Source organism: Cupressus sempervirens, chromosome 3 (assembly GCF_028749045.1).
Source record: "Cupressus sempervirens isolate cs-2001-9-10 chromosome 3, ASM2874904v1, whole genome shotgun sequence".
Taxonomy (NCBI): Eukaryota; Viridiplantae; Streptophyta; class Pinopsida; order Cupressales; family Cupressaceae; genus Cupressus; species Cupressus sempervirens.
In genome coordinates, this window is record NC_143120.1 from 617,260,609 (window position 1) to 617,275,154 (window position 14,546).

The 14,546-nt window shown below is 36.0% G+C and overlaps 1 protein-coding gene across 4 annotated transcripts in view; it reads right to left on the reverse strand.

The window, feature by feature from the left end:
• Nucleotides 1-14,546, reverse strand: part of PBF1 (N-terminal nucleophile aminohydrolases (Ntn hydrolases) superfamily protein) — a 56,062-nt gene that overhangs the window by 16,522 nt on the left and 24,994 nt on the right. For all 4 annotated transcript variants that reach the window (XM_089821187.1, XM_089821186.1, XM_089821184.1 and 1 more), the window contains 2 exons: nt 9,902-10,031; nt 9,637-9,779 (listed from right to left, as the gene is read on the reverse strand). In XM_089821187.1, coding sequence (XP_089677313.1) covers nt 9,637-9,779; nt 9,902-10,031 — 273 coding nt within the window. The remainder of the gene's footprint in view (nt 1-9,636; nt 9,780-9,901; nt 10,032-14,546) is intronic.

Genomic DNA, 14,546 nt, shown 5'->3' on the forward strand with positions numbered 1-14,546 from the left:
CTGCAGACATATTTGATTGCAAAAGCCTAAAATTTGTTTGTTAAGGGAGGGCCAAATTTGGTATACTAGCACTTGCACCTAAAAGAGGTACAACGGTTACGCTGATAGCAAGATAAACCTTGGTTCTTTGTCTTCTGCTTCATCTTATCCTCCTTTATATTCTGCTCCTACTTCTTTATCATCCCATTCTCCTTCTCCTTTTTTTCTAGGTCTTCTTCTTATTTTCGTTTCTTTTTCCTTCTCCTTCTCCTTCCCTTTCTTCTTCTCTTCCTTTCCCTTTTCTTGTCGGTCTTCTCTGTCTCAGTTTGCTTTGCTTCTCCTCCTCCAACAGCACCTCCTCTTTCTGCTCGTTTTCTTCTCCTCCTCCTCCTTTGTTTCCTTCTCCTGAATTAGGAATGTAAATCCAATACTTTTGTTGCAGTTATGTTCCACACAGTGTTGTGCTCCATAACTCTTCAAAACTCAATATTATTATATATAACAGCCGGATACTTTATAACTGCTGTTTCCTCAAGGCTCAGAAAATGGACTAAAACATTGTTTGGAAGTTAACTGCAATTTCAGGCAGTGAGTCTGCTTTCCAAACATGCAGCATTTTTGTGGATGCAATCTCGTACATGACCCCAATATTCAAACTCTCCAATAAATCAATGTCTTTGGATATAGTTTTCAGCTTTTCATTGGCCATATCATCACAACCATCACCAAATAGGTTAATAATAAGAAGCAAAACCTCTTTGTTGAAGTTATAGCTTCAAAACAGGTCTTCAATCTTCATTTTATAACTCCCTGAATTGGCTGGTCTTTGTGCTTCATTATGTATGTTGCTGACTAGTCATTGTGCCACATTTTTGCTAACTAGAGGTTTAGCTTTCACATTATCATGTCAGTTCACATCCTTGCTTCCACGACATTATGTACCAGCGGTTTTCTCAATGGTATGCCAAGCAAAGCTTGAATTGTTCCAACCCTCTCTCAATGGCTATTTCGTCATTAGTTTTCTGTGCTTTCATTGATTCATTCTGCCGTTCATGCTTCACCTGTAGCTCATCAGAACTATTCATGGAAGATTTGCTTAGTAGTGTCATAGACATGTATTTAATGCCCGTGCCACTGTCTGATGATGTTCTTACAGCATCCTGTATAGAAGTTTTATGTTTACTAGACTTCTCTATCACTTAGTGGGGTGTCTACATGGCATCCAGCTCACCATTGTATTTATGAATGGTGTCAGTTTCCTGCTTGATGGTCATCCTTCATTGTTTATAGACTGGTTTATCTTCCTTGTGCTCATCACTATATTGCTCCTTTGAAACGGCTGGAGCTTTAACTTCAATTGTGGGTGCCTCTTCATTCACTCATGTTGTCTCTTCTTTTATTGGTCGGGCCTCTTCAATGTGTGAAGATATATTATTCTGAGCGCTGTTTTGATGTGTGTTCTTTGGGGCTGTGCAAATATATTGTTCTGAGCAAATAATTTTGTTGGACCCAAAGCTCATTAGTTCCGTACTCTATTTGATCTGTATATGATCGATTCATTTATGCTTTATCATATTGCTTAGTATTGAGCATACTAGTGAGATCAGCATATGATTCTTGTCAATTGTTCTGCCATTGTTCTCTTCTCCGCAGGTCTGACTATTGTTGAGTGTAGCACAGGTTGAGATGATGTAGGGGATTATTTGGTCGACATAATGGTTTGAAGACAGAGAGTCTTTGTTTTCTTATTGCTCTGAAGATTTTCTTGATTGAGATCATTATCGCTCATTGTTATGTGTATATGTCATCCAACTATGATATACTGTGATTGGAAAGCAAAAGTTGGCTATTCTGATTTTCTTGACATTCATGTGCATCACATGATGCTGAAGTTGAGAGTGATTCAGTATTGCAATAAGTCTGACAGTACATATATGATCATGAGGAATATTGATTGTTTAAGTGTTAACAACCACAGTAAAGGATTTAATACTGATTGAGCTTGTGAGCTTTGTATTCAGACTTACTGATTATTCAAAGAAGGATCATCTTTTGGTGTGGCTGCGTTTTTCCCTTGAGAAGGAGGGTTTCCCAGTGTATCTCGTGTTCTGTGTTCTCTGATTATCTGTTCTTTGTTATTATGTATTCTGATTCAAAACTTGACACTCTTCTATAGAATTGATCCTGAATCCATCAAAAGTAGAGACTCTCTAGCAGTAATTGTTACAAATTGCTCTTTTGCCTTAAAAGAGCTAGTAATCCATTTCTCTGGCAGAAATAGCAACTTCAACCCTGGTATTTCCTACTCACGCAAGGTCGTATCTAGTATAGTTGAAACACTTAGTGAAGTAGAATAAAAAGAAATTTCTATAGGCTGTAAGAGTTAAAAGAATCCTCTCAGTTGGACCTTACCTCAACCCATCAAAAGTATACACTTGTCCGGTAGTAGTTTTAAACATAGTTTGCAGACTCCGACTCGGAGAGTACTCAGCAAGCCCACAATTTTTGACTCGGTAAAAACTCAGCAATGACTTGACAAAAACTTGGCGAGTTAGAGAGTACAACAAATTAAAATATCTTTAAAAAAATAAATTTTATGCAAAATTCAATCAAAAAATGTTTTTCAAATAATAACTTGACATCTCAAAATAGAGAATGAATAGTTTTTATAACAAAAGAAGCATGTGAAACCAGCATTTCATTCGCATTGGTAATTTTATCCATTTTTTTCATGTGCGTATAAATGCGTGAGAGTTGAACTAGTAAAAAATCATGGGGCAAAGAAAACAGAGAGTACTAAACAGCTCAGAGAGTGATCGCAGAATTCGCAAACTATGGTTCCAAATTTTCTGGCATACAAAAATAGTTCTTATTAGTTTTGCTTAAAATCAATTGCCAGAACACAAACAAATCCAGAAATTCTTGATCATTCATTGCAGAACTGATAAGGTCACCTTAAAAATGATCATATATCCAACAGGTAAATAACTGTTTCTAGAACAGCATTCTGCTGCCCCCTGATTCCATTATACTGCAGCTTGCTTTTCTTGGTTAAGATTGATTCCATTAATAATGGGAGTTTTAGAAGCAACAGTTAACAAATGCAAACTTTGTCTGGATGCATCAGAATGTTAATATTCTGGTACCTGCGTGAGAAATCTTGCATACACTTGTTGTTCCTTTCAGCTTTCTCAGACTTCTTTTCTTCTCTTACTGTAACTGCCCAGAATGAAGATAATGGACCCAGAAGATGTGGCTTCTGCCATTTCTCTTACACTCGACGATATGGGTGTACGTCGGCTTGTGGTTAAGGCCTGAGTAGCTTGTGTTTATGATGAGCAGTGACATCCTTATCAGCAACAGTTCATTTTTATGTAATGTGTGTCCATTTGCATTCATCAGAAAAAATATCATGTCATTATATTGAATAACGGGCTAAGTTGCCGGTTTAGATTCTGGTTGGGATGCGGATTTGACATTCGGGTTCAAAAGTTGCTCAATTTTTTTGGGCTGGGTTCGGGTTTGTTTTGGGTTCGTCTATACGAGATTTTTTTTAAAAAATTATATATATGTAAAAATATGCTGCAGCAAATAAGCTCATACACTACTATGTTAATATTAAAGCAGTTTAGCAAAATACATGACCACATATATTAATGATTTAGTTCGAACGACATGACAAAATGTCAAAATACACCACCATATCAATGTTTCAGTTCAAAAACAGTAATGTCAACATTACTAATCAGTCATATGTGATCAAATATGATTTAAAATCATCAAAGAATTCATCTCAGTTGCTGATTAGAAGCACAATTTGTGCCACTACCATCAGTAGTATCGGCTATAGCCTCAAGATCAGCTTCAACATCGTTATGTATCTCATGATCACCATCATCAATTGCAAATGCATGAAAGTGGGCTTCAAACTCCACAGACTCTGGTTCGACATCCCAGTGTTTTGCCTCCCCTTTTTGTAGGTATTCTCTTTGTGAGTTGTGAACCTCAACTTTGAATGCACAAAGACCAAGTTATCTGCCTTCTTGGAGTTTACTTTGATGCGTTTTATTGAGTGGATGAAGGAATACGTGCTCCAATTCCTCTTAGATGATAATGAACTAGCAACCTATCAAATTTTACAAATTTGATATTATAGAGTGAAGAGTTTTGAATATTTATCAACAAGAAATTAGAAATTAGAAACTTAAGATTAAAGAACTTACCTATGATAAAATTTTGATCTTAATGGGCTGCAAGTGCTAGTACATTTGTCCATGGAAGTACCACCACTTATGAGCATCAGCATTGTTCTTGTATTCAAGAGCTTCAAGACCACAATCATTGGTGCTCGCAAAACTCATAAATTCAGACCTCACTGCAGGTCGTAGGTGCTCGGCTGCCTTGTAGCCTTGAGCAACTTTAGGATCTATCTATGGGGCAATTCTAGTGGTACTCCCCTTGAGGACCGATTGGCTATAGAATTTCAAGCTCAATGCAAAGGCAAGTAGATGCAAAAGGGTAGTCATTTTGTTCCATCTCTCTGCCATGATTACTTGTAGCTCCTTGAAGAACTTTTCATCAAGATCCTACTCTTTCTCATTTATGGTATTTCTAATATCCTCAATCATGGAGTCAATGCCATCATATACCTCACCCACGCAAGGCCTATCCATGTTCGTGTATTAGATCATGCTCAATATACACTCAGTGATCTTCAAAAGGTACTCGGCGCAATCCCACCAAGAGTCATCTAGTATTAATGTCTTAATGGCAGCTGCCTTTGCACTATTAGATTGCCTCCATATGCTCCAATTAGCATCGGTTGCCATTCTAGACAATGGCTCTTTAACCTTGACAAGGCATCTCAAAACAATAGTGTTGGAGGCAAAGCGGGTCTTAGCAACCTATTTTAAGATCAAAACAATAATAGATTAAAAAAATAAAAATATAAAAAGTTTACTAAACTAAAGTGACTAGATTTCTAAAACATTTTAAATTTTAAACAATTGAAGTTACCTTCAAGAGCTCCAATTTCTAGAATTGTCTAAATACGACTTGCATCATGTGGTTGTTCATAACAAACATTTGGATATCTTGTGCCTCTTCGTACATTTTTTTTATCCACTCAACCTTAGTGCCAATTTTTTGCAGCATTAGGTTGAGTGAGTGCACAGCACAAGGTGTCCAAAAAATCTGTTTGTACCACTCCTCAACCAATAAGCCGACAACCCTGCAATTCTTGTCATTGTTGTTTACTACTTGAACATCATTTTGAGGGCAAGCTTGTTCAATAGGTAGGATAAGAATGATTGCAATGAAAGGACAGTCCTTTACCTCTCCTTCACAATCCACATCTTTCAAAAACATTGCACATCTTGTAGACACTGCAATAACATTCCTCAAAGGGCAGTTCCTTGCATCTTTTTATCCATCTGATACTATTGTCACAACTATTTCAACCCATGAATCCTTGATGGGAAGCATGGCAAATCCTCTACACGAGCCACCTCATCATCCAATAAAGTGGTAGGTATCTTCTCATAACCAGGGCCCTTAAACCCCTTAGAAGCCTCATTAACTACCCTCACCATGTATTGCCAATATGGTGAGAGAACAACATTAAATGACAATCCATTTGCATAGACACATCTTGCTATAGCTTGATCGGTAATGTCTCTAAAATCATTTTGAAATGATGTTTCCAAGGGTCCCATTGCTCTCTTACTTACAATTTGTTGTTGAGGAGAACGCAATAATACATGGCCCTCTGCAAGTAGTTCACTGGGAGTGGTTGTTGAACACATAGATGATATTTTCCCTTTCTTTGAGTGGTTGACACTTTCCAACAAATGAGAAGAATTTTCCCTCCAAGCAGCTTCCTTTGCTTTTGTTCTTGAATGTATTTTCTAACAATGTGATTTAGATAGAAGGTTTTAGGTAGCATTCCATTTACTCTTGGCTTCCCGGTACAAAATTTAATGCCTTTCCGAAGAATAATGCACATTTGTGCTTTCACTCTACTATAAGAGCTACTAAATTCCTCTTTACAGTGGCTACAAATCCAAAAATAACCTCCTCTACCTGGCATTGGTCGAATCATTTACACATAATTCCAAAGTGGGGAACATTTGTCAATTTTGAAGTGGGAGTTTCCGCCACCAAAAGCATTTGCAGCCATGATAGAAACTACAAACAAACAAAACAAGTTGCAACAATGAGAAAAGATTCAAGAAAATAAACCTAAGCAAATCATTTTATTTTGAGAAAAATACAAAACAAACAACTTCCAGACTTTTTGTTATACACAGAAGATCAAAATGCATTTGTAATCATAGGTTAATCCATATACTCTCATGCATCTTGCTGAAATAAACTAAGTATATAATAATAAAATTAAAAATTAATATACAATAGTAGCAACCATAGTTGGCATAATCGCCGAATAATCGGAGATTTGCCACTAATCGCCCAGTTTTTTACTCAAGCAAGTTTTTGGCAGATTTAATCGCAGGATAATACCTCACCTTTTTTGCATTTAATCATCATATAATCAGCGAGTTTTTGAAAACGACTCGGCCGCATTAGAAGACAACAAGATAAAGGGAAAAAACGATATCGTTTTGTTTGCCAGTTAATTTTCTTCGTTGGGAGGCATTTATATATATCTAAACTCTGCTTGGTTCTTTTGTGTTCGAATTAATTAACTCATTAAATGCATCTTCTCATTGAAATTTGCAAAACAAAAAATGTATTCTTAATTAAATTTTAGCGCTTTTTTTAGGTTCCTGAGTTTTCTTGAGTTTTTTATAAACATTGGCCGATTTTTTCCCAATTAAACTTTTAGGGGCTTGGCGAGTTGTTGCCAAGTGATAGTTTTCCAACTAAGGTAGCAACATCCTAATGAAGAGGTAGAGAGGCATTTTTCATCCAAATGAACTTGGTGGTCTAGCACTGAGTTCAAACGTATATGCCATTCAATACTATAATTAAAAATTTAAAAACAAACAAAAATAGTAAAATACATGTCACTGTTGTGTATTTGTTTGCTTACTGCATTTTCCTTTGTTTGATGACTGCTTGAACGTCTACGTTTTCATCAGCCAAAGATGAAGTGGTCATAGGCAAAGGAAGGTCAAATGCCGCATAAAAATCCAAAACACAAGGAAAGGGAGGTCGAACATTGTTGCTGCATAAATATAAGTGTGAACACTTCCACTACATAAATACTAAAATCAAAAATTGGCATCATTTTAGGTCTAGGGATCTCGAAACAATCAAATAGACCAAAAAGCGCTTTATTAAAACATTTAAATGTCAACAAAATGTTGGCACTTTCCCCAAATTTGCTCGCTGACATTCCACTAGGGCTTGTCAGACTTTTCCCAAATTCGATCGAAATTCCTGCAAAGTCAACTAGGGTTCGAAACTGCGAATCTGCATGGAATTTGTTAGGAAATAGGAAAATTTGAGAAGGATATGAACCAACTATAACTTCCTCTAAAATGTCGACTTTGACCTTTCAGAAGCGAATATGATAACTTTGATAACGGGCGCTGCTTGTTGAGTTGTCGGTTATTAATTTATTACTCTTTCAAAGGGAGGTAAAAGCATTGTGAAGTTACCGTGTATGGGATTCAATCTTGAGAATGTTGTGAGACTTCAGTATAAAGCAGAGAATGCAATATATTAGCGAGAGAGTTGTACGCTAGAGATTTGTTTTCTGCATTCAATCTGAGTGTGATCAGTATATTATTGAAGAAACATTTTTCTTGTGTTAGTGGTATCTGTAAGATGCTTAGAGCATTATATGTTTTGTATTCGAACTCTGACCATAGCAGGGGTATTCGAACTGTGAAGAAGGCATTTAATGATTGATTGATAAGAGTTATCAATCATATGCCCGAGATCACTGTATTTGTTTTGATCAATTTATAAAGGGATCTGTTTTTCGAATGTGGCTGAGTTTTCACCTCGAGTAGGAGGGTTTTCCCAGGATAAAAAAATTCCTGTTGTCTTCAGCGTTCTGTTCTTAGATTTCTGCAATTTGTTTTATGTGATTTTGGATTAAAAAATTAACAAGCCATGTCATCTCTCAAGAGCATCCCTCTTGTTTCAAGTCTCCATGGTGTGATGTCCCTGTTTTGAAATAGGATTAAATAATAATAATATTAACATATAACTCAGTATAAAGCAGAGAATGCGATATATTAGCGAGATAGTTGTACGCTAGAGATTTGTCTTCTGCACTCAATCTGAGTGTGATCAGTATATTATTGATGAAACATTTTTCTTGTGTTAGTGGTATCTGTAAGATGCTTAGAGCATTATATGTTTTGTATTCAAACTGTGATCATAGCAGGGGTATTCGAACTGTGAAGAAGGCATTTAATGATTGATTGATAAGGGTTATCAATCATATGCTCGAGATCATTGTATTTGTTTTGATCAATTTATAAAGGGATCTATTTTTCAAATGTGGCTGAGTTTTCCCCTTGAGTAGGAGGGTTTTTCCCAGGATAAAAAAAAATTCTTGTCATCTTCAGCATTCTTGTGTTCTTAGATTTCTGCAATTTGTTTTATGTGATTTTGGATTAAAAAATTAACAAGCCATGTCATCTCTCAAGAGCATCCCTCTTGTTTCAAGAATCTCCATGGTGTGACTCAAAACTGATCTTTGATGGCATCCATGGTTTCACTTTGTGCGAAGAAATGTCCCATGACACTCCAAATTCTTGGTTATTTCAACTCCTAGCATTTTGGACCATATGCCATTATAAATGTATTTTAATCATCAATTGAGAGAGAATTGAATAGTTCATGAAGAGAATTGATCTCATATTTTGACATCCTAACTTCCTAGTGAAAAGTTTGCCATTGTAAGCTATTTTGACTTTGAAGAGAGCTGTGTTAAAATTCTTAGACTAGTGGTGTGCCCAAATGGCCTAGAACTGTACTTCCTTGAAGTAGTGGATTTTAAGTGAGTTGTTGTCACATTTTGCTTTAGAATTCCACACATAGGTCTCTTTAGGGTAAATCATTTGTCTTCTTAATTCTGTAGGGTGTTTTCTCTCATTAACATATTGGAAGTTAATTGATTGGCAACTTTACAAAATGTCATCTCTTTCATTAAAATCTATTTGTTGATGTCTAGTGTATTGAAAATCTGTCCTATTTTAAAGATCACACCTCCCTAGCTTTCAGATCATATTTGCATTTATCACATCTCAATATATGTCTATTACTTTTAATTTGTAATACCACCAGTTCATAGATGCACATATAAGAGCAAATTCCACTGTTCTTGTGCATCTTTGGAAATTAGCCATTCATTATAAAGCAACGAAACCAATCTAGGTGTCTTTGCATTTGACATGAATTGAAAACTGAAGTCCATATTATTACACATACTATCTGCAAAACTGCTAATTTGTAATTTGGAGCTTCTGTATGCAATCTTAGCTTTAACAGTAAAATGCAAACATTGACAGCAGTTCTAGAGGCATTTTGATAGTTTTTTTATAAATATTTTATTTGTAAATGAAAAATAATTCAGCAAGGAGAGTGGAAAACAAAATCAAGACTAGGCCCTACACTTACAGTATAGAAGTTTAATAGAATTGAGCAACATATATGCCAGACAAACCAATGCAGACACACCTTAGCTGGCAAGAGCAGAGGACTTGGGGATTTAAGCTGGTTGTCAAGAACAGGCATCATAAGCGTTGAGCCAGTTCCCTGAGATCCATAGCCTACTCGTTCATATGAGCCAACTGCATCATATGTGAAAACACAGCCTTTTCCTGTAACAATGTAAATTTATTTGCACAATCAGCATTACTCTTACTATAGATAATTTAAGAAATCAATTTCTTTTTTCCTTGTATGAATTGTGAACTCAAATAAAATCTGTTACATAGCTTACCTTCACTGTCTAGACCGCCTAAAACGTTGAAAGAATAGTATGGGAAAAATCGTTTGTAGTAAAGAGTATTAGAGAGCAGCTGTGCCATGGCAGGGCAACTCATTTGCTTGTTATGTTGATGCTGATAGATCTACAATTACCAGATCCATTATTAATTCTATGAACATATATCTATTTGCTTCAATATTTATCACAAACAAAATGATTGGAAACAATAAGAATCTAGAAGTCAATGGAGTAAACAAAAACATATCTCACAAATTAGACTAATACAGGTAAGCAAGATATCTGTCTACCACATTATAGTAAAGAAGATACAATCTCCGAGAGATCACAAGATTCACGATGTTCATATGGAAAAGAAGTATAACCTGCATAGCTTGCAATCTGATTTCTATTAGAGTAATATTTATATATTTATTTAGTTAATGGTCAATAACATAGTATTTAGTTAGATAGTTTCTAAATTAGTCTTCAGAAGTCAACCAAGTAAACAAGAACATATCTCACAAATTAGACTAATACAGGTAAGCAAGATATCTGTCTACCACATTATAGTAAAGAAGATACAATCACTGAGAAATCACAAGATTCATGATGTTCATAAGGAAAAGAAGTATAATCTGCACACAGCTTGCAATCTGATTTCTATTAGAGTAATATTTACCTATTTATTTTGTTAATGGTCAATAACATAATATTAAGTTTAGTTGGATGGTTTTTAAATTAGTCTTCAGTTATCAATTGTTTCTTTACGAAACATCATCATTGTAATTGCAAATGTATGTAAATTTCATTCTTTGAATTAAATAAGCAATTAAATTTATGTAACATGGTATCAGAGCCAGAAATTTCTTGGCACTCTTGAATTCTGAAATTCATGAGTTTTCCTGCATGAAATTTCTATCTGGCTTCTCCTGAAATTTGTATGAGTTTTTGTATGCATTTTAATGGTGTTTTTGGTGTTCATAGAAGCTTGTGGATCGTTTGTTTTTATGAGCACTGTTGTCTACTTATCGAGTTTTGAAATCACAAATTCTTTTAAATGTGGTTCCTTTTCTCTCTCCAAAAACTGGAGACATATTCTAATTTCTCTTGTGGCTGCCATTTTCTCTGAAATTGCATTGTTTTTTAACGTGCATCGGCACAGTCTCTGAATTTTCTGCTCGAGTTGTGACAGCTAAGGTTCTGAGTGTTTGACAGGAGTTTTGACTGCAATTATTTTTTGCATGAAATTCTTCTTCATTATGGGTAGTCAACCTAGGGTTTCAATTTTTCGAATCTTAATAATAGCTTACTGCTCAAGACTTTCTGCATCTACCTTGAGTATAATGATCTTTTGAAGACACTATTTTTTCAGAATCATTTGTAATGTTATACGGCTAGAGTTTTATGCAATCTGGTACTTTAACCCTGCTGATTTTTCTGGAGTAATCAAAATTTCTGCTTGTTTCTTAGGTAAAGCCTAGGGTTTCTAGGCTTCCATACCTTCAGCCAGGACTTACTCTTCTTTTGGTGTGTTGTGTCAACAAACATTTTTTGTCTCGAAAATCATGCCTGCAACCTGCCTCTATTTCCTATGCATTCGGGTTCATCATGTCTCAAGTTTCGTGCAATCAAAATATTCCCCCTCTTCTGTCTATCACATTTTTTGTATCTCCAAGGGCGTGAAAGATGGCTTCTTTGACCAAAATATTGTTGGAAGGCAACCATGAGTTCAACACCTACCCCTACAATACCTGAAGGCTGAAAGTTGCCTTGACGAAATTGCTCTGAACAAGTCTACTCACCCTACAATGGCAGGACTACAGTTGTTAAATTGCTGGTTATTGACAATCAACTAGTTCAAGTTCCCTCAGGCAAGACAGCTGCTAAAATATGGGATTATTTGAAGGCATGCATGAAATATCTGACAAAAGCCATGCATTTTTCCTGAAGAACTTGTTTTCCTCAATTATGATGGATGAGTGTATGTCCCTGTAGGAACATCTCAATAAAATCAAGGGCATCTGCAACCAGTTGGAGGTGATTGGTCAGACAATGGAGGAAGAAGTCATGGTAGTAATCACTCTGAAAAGCCTACCAAAGTTGTATGAGCACTATATTGAGACAATCAACATTACTTCAACTAATGTTGACTTGAACTTTCTACATCTTTGTACCAAACTTTTGTAGCAACATCAATGGAGACAGCAATTCAGTTGCAATGCTTGTTCCTCCTCCATGAAACAGGCCTCCATAGCAAATTCCTTTGCTGAGGACAAAGGGAACAATTGCTTCTCTCAACAGACAAGCACAGGTCAATGCCAGGACAGTTCCCAGTAGAAGTAGAACGTTCACTGCAATTATTGCCAAGTATGGTGACATGAAGAAAGATTGTTGGCATAGTTTGGCTTCTTAACAAAAGAAGAGAGAAGGGTCTCAAGTAGAAGGCCAATGTAGTGTTAGAAATAATAAAATCAAAATGAACTAAAAATAAAGAATTATAATTTAATCCAAGAGAGTTTGTGATGAATATAATTACCATACTTTATAAGAGCTTTCCAAGATCAACACAAAGGAGGAGACAAGGATTTTGAAAGTGGAAAGCAAAGAAGACCCCTTGTGAATTATATGAATGAGGCAAATGCCTAAGAATGAAGAAAGAGAGAGAAGGAGATAATGTGGAGCCATAGGGCTCATTACATGAACTACATCATGATTGTGTGTTGTAGAGAATGAGAGAGAAGCATCTCTTACAAAGAGCTGAGAAGAGGAGTTATTTGTAACTCCCATGTGAATGATTGCCACATTCATAAGTGTGTGCATAACAAGTGTCATAATCCTCTTAAGGAGGAATAAACTATTTCCCTTAATAAAGGAATTACAAAAAAGACTTGTCCTCACATGTGGACTAGAGGACAAACAACATAAGGGATACCTTGGTTTATCCTATTTAATAAATACAACCAAGGAAAGATTACAAATTCTAACATGTAGCAGAGCACACTAAGAAAAAGGAATCTGTTATCTATGCTTTTATAGCTAAATGCTGTGCAAATCACATCGAATCATCTGCTTCATACGTCGATTCAGGTGCTTCCTGGCACTTTACTCATTATAGAAACTGGTTTGCTGATTACACACAAGGGAGAAGAGTATACCGTTACCAGAAAAGGCAATCTGCAGATTCAATTTGAATGGAGGAATTTAATTTTCCTCAATGTATACAACATTGCAGACATGAAACTCAACCTTCTCTCTGTCAGAATCAAAAATTGAGGCACTCTTCTCAGCTGGATGTGGTATTTAATTCACACAAATGCAGTATTGTTGATCAGGAGACTCGCTAACAATTTCTCTAATCATTATAACTAAAGCCTCCTCATAAAAGAGTTCATTCAACTAAGAATGGTAAACAACACACAGCTCAAATTACAACTACAAGCAAGCTTGGTGGAAAGCCTAATAAATATTTATGCTCTTGTCTCTTGAAAGAAACTGTTTTGATATTGTTCCTCCAAGTAGCTAAGACAGGCTTCCCAAATTAAAACATGCACATTGCAGAAAGCAGAGAAATAATGATCCACCCATCACAAATGAACACTAGCACAAATAACTAATAAGGAACAAATCCATTATCCATCAGAGAGCAAACCTCTTATCAACGGCACCTCAAAAGTTAATCTGGGTAAGATTAGAGGTGGTGACATTATCAAAGACAGAAAGGATGGGGTTTGTGATGCCTGTGCAGTTAGTATAACAACTTTTCAGAATGAAGGCCATCTTCTCGGGTATCCAATTAGTTAGATTAAAATATCAAGAACTCTCATATTACATTCAAGGAAAGCGCTTTGAACATTATCAACTGTCTTAGAGTGGGTAACATTAACAATCTCTTATAAAGGAAATATTCACCCCCTAGCTGGGTCATCAAACATATAATGGAAGATGAGATGTAAAGTTAGCCAATAGGCTATTATAGAGAAGACTTTGACCGGAATGTGTAATGTCTTACCCGGCAAATAAAAAGGGGTGCAAGAAAAGTTGTTGGAAATTTAAAATGGTGCAGAAAGTCTGAGCAATATCATCCACAGGCAAATTTTACGGTAGGCATTGTCAATATGTTAGACCGCAATAGAGAGAAAAAACGTATCCTTTTTAATAGCAGGCCAGCCTTCTGCTCTTTAACACCTCTTCTTATCGGGATCTGATTTTGCCTCTTTCACCACAGGCTGCTCACACAGCTGGATGCATAACAATCACCACCCCACCTCATCACCGCCTTCGACTGGGCCACCTTGAAGAACTGCGCAAAAAGAACTAATAGACCTCAATAGATTTGATGGTCTCCCCTTGTTGTAAATGAATTTGTTTTTCACACAGCATGCTACACCTTTTTGGTGGGACTGCTTCTGTTGAAAAGCTAATGTCATGTTTTATAGTCGATATATTTTAGAGAGGCAGATGCCCTGCAATTATTTCAGTTTTCTTCCCAGAAGCATCTTGTTACAGAGCTCAAAGAGGAATGCAGACAGAGTGGACACGTTTGGTTCATCATGTTCCATTTCTGCAACTTTCAATCTTGTTAGCATTTTGCCTACTATGTAATTTGTATAAGAATAGTTTTTTATTTGATTTAAATTTTAAATGTTAATAAGATTGG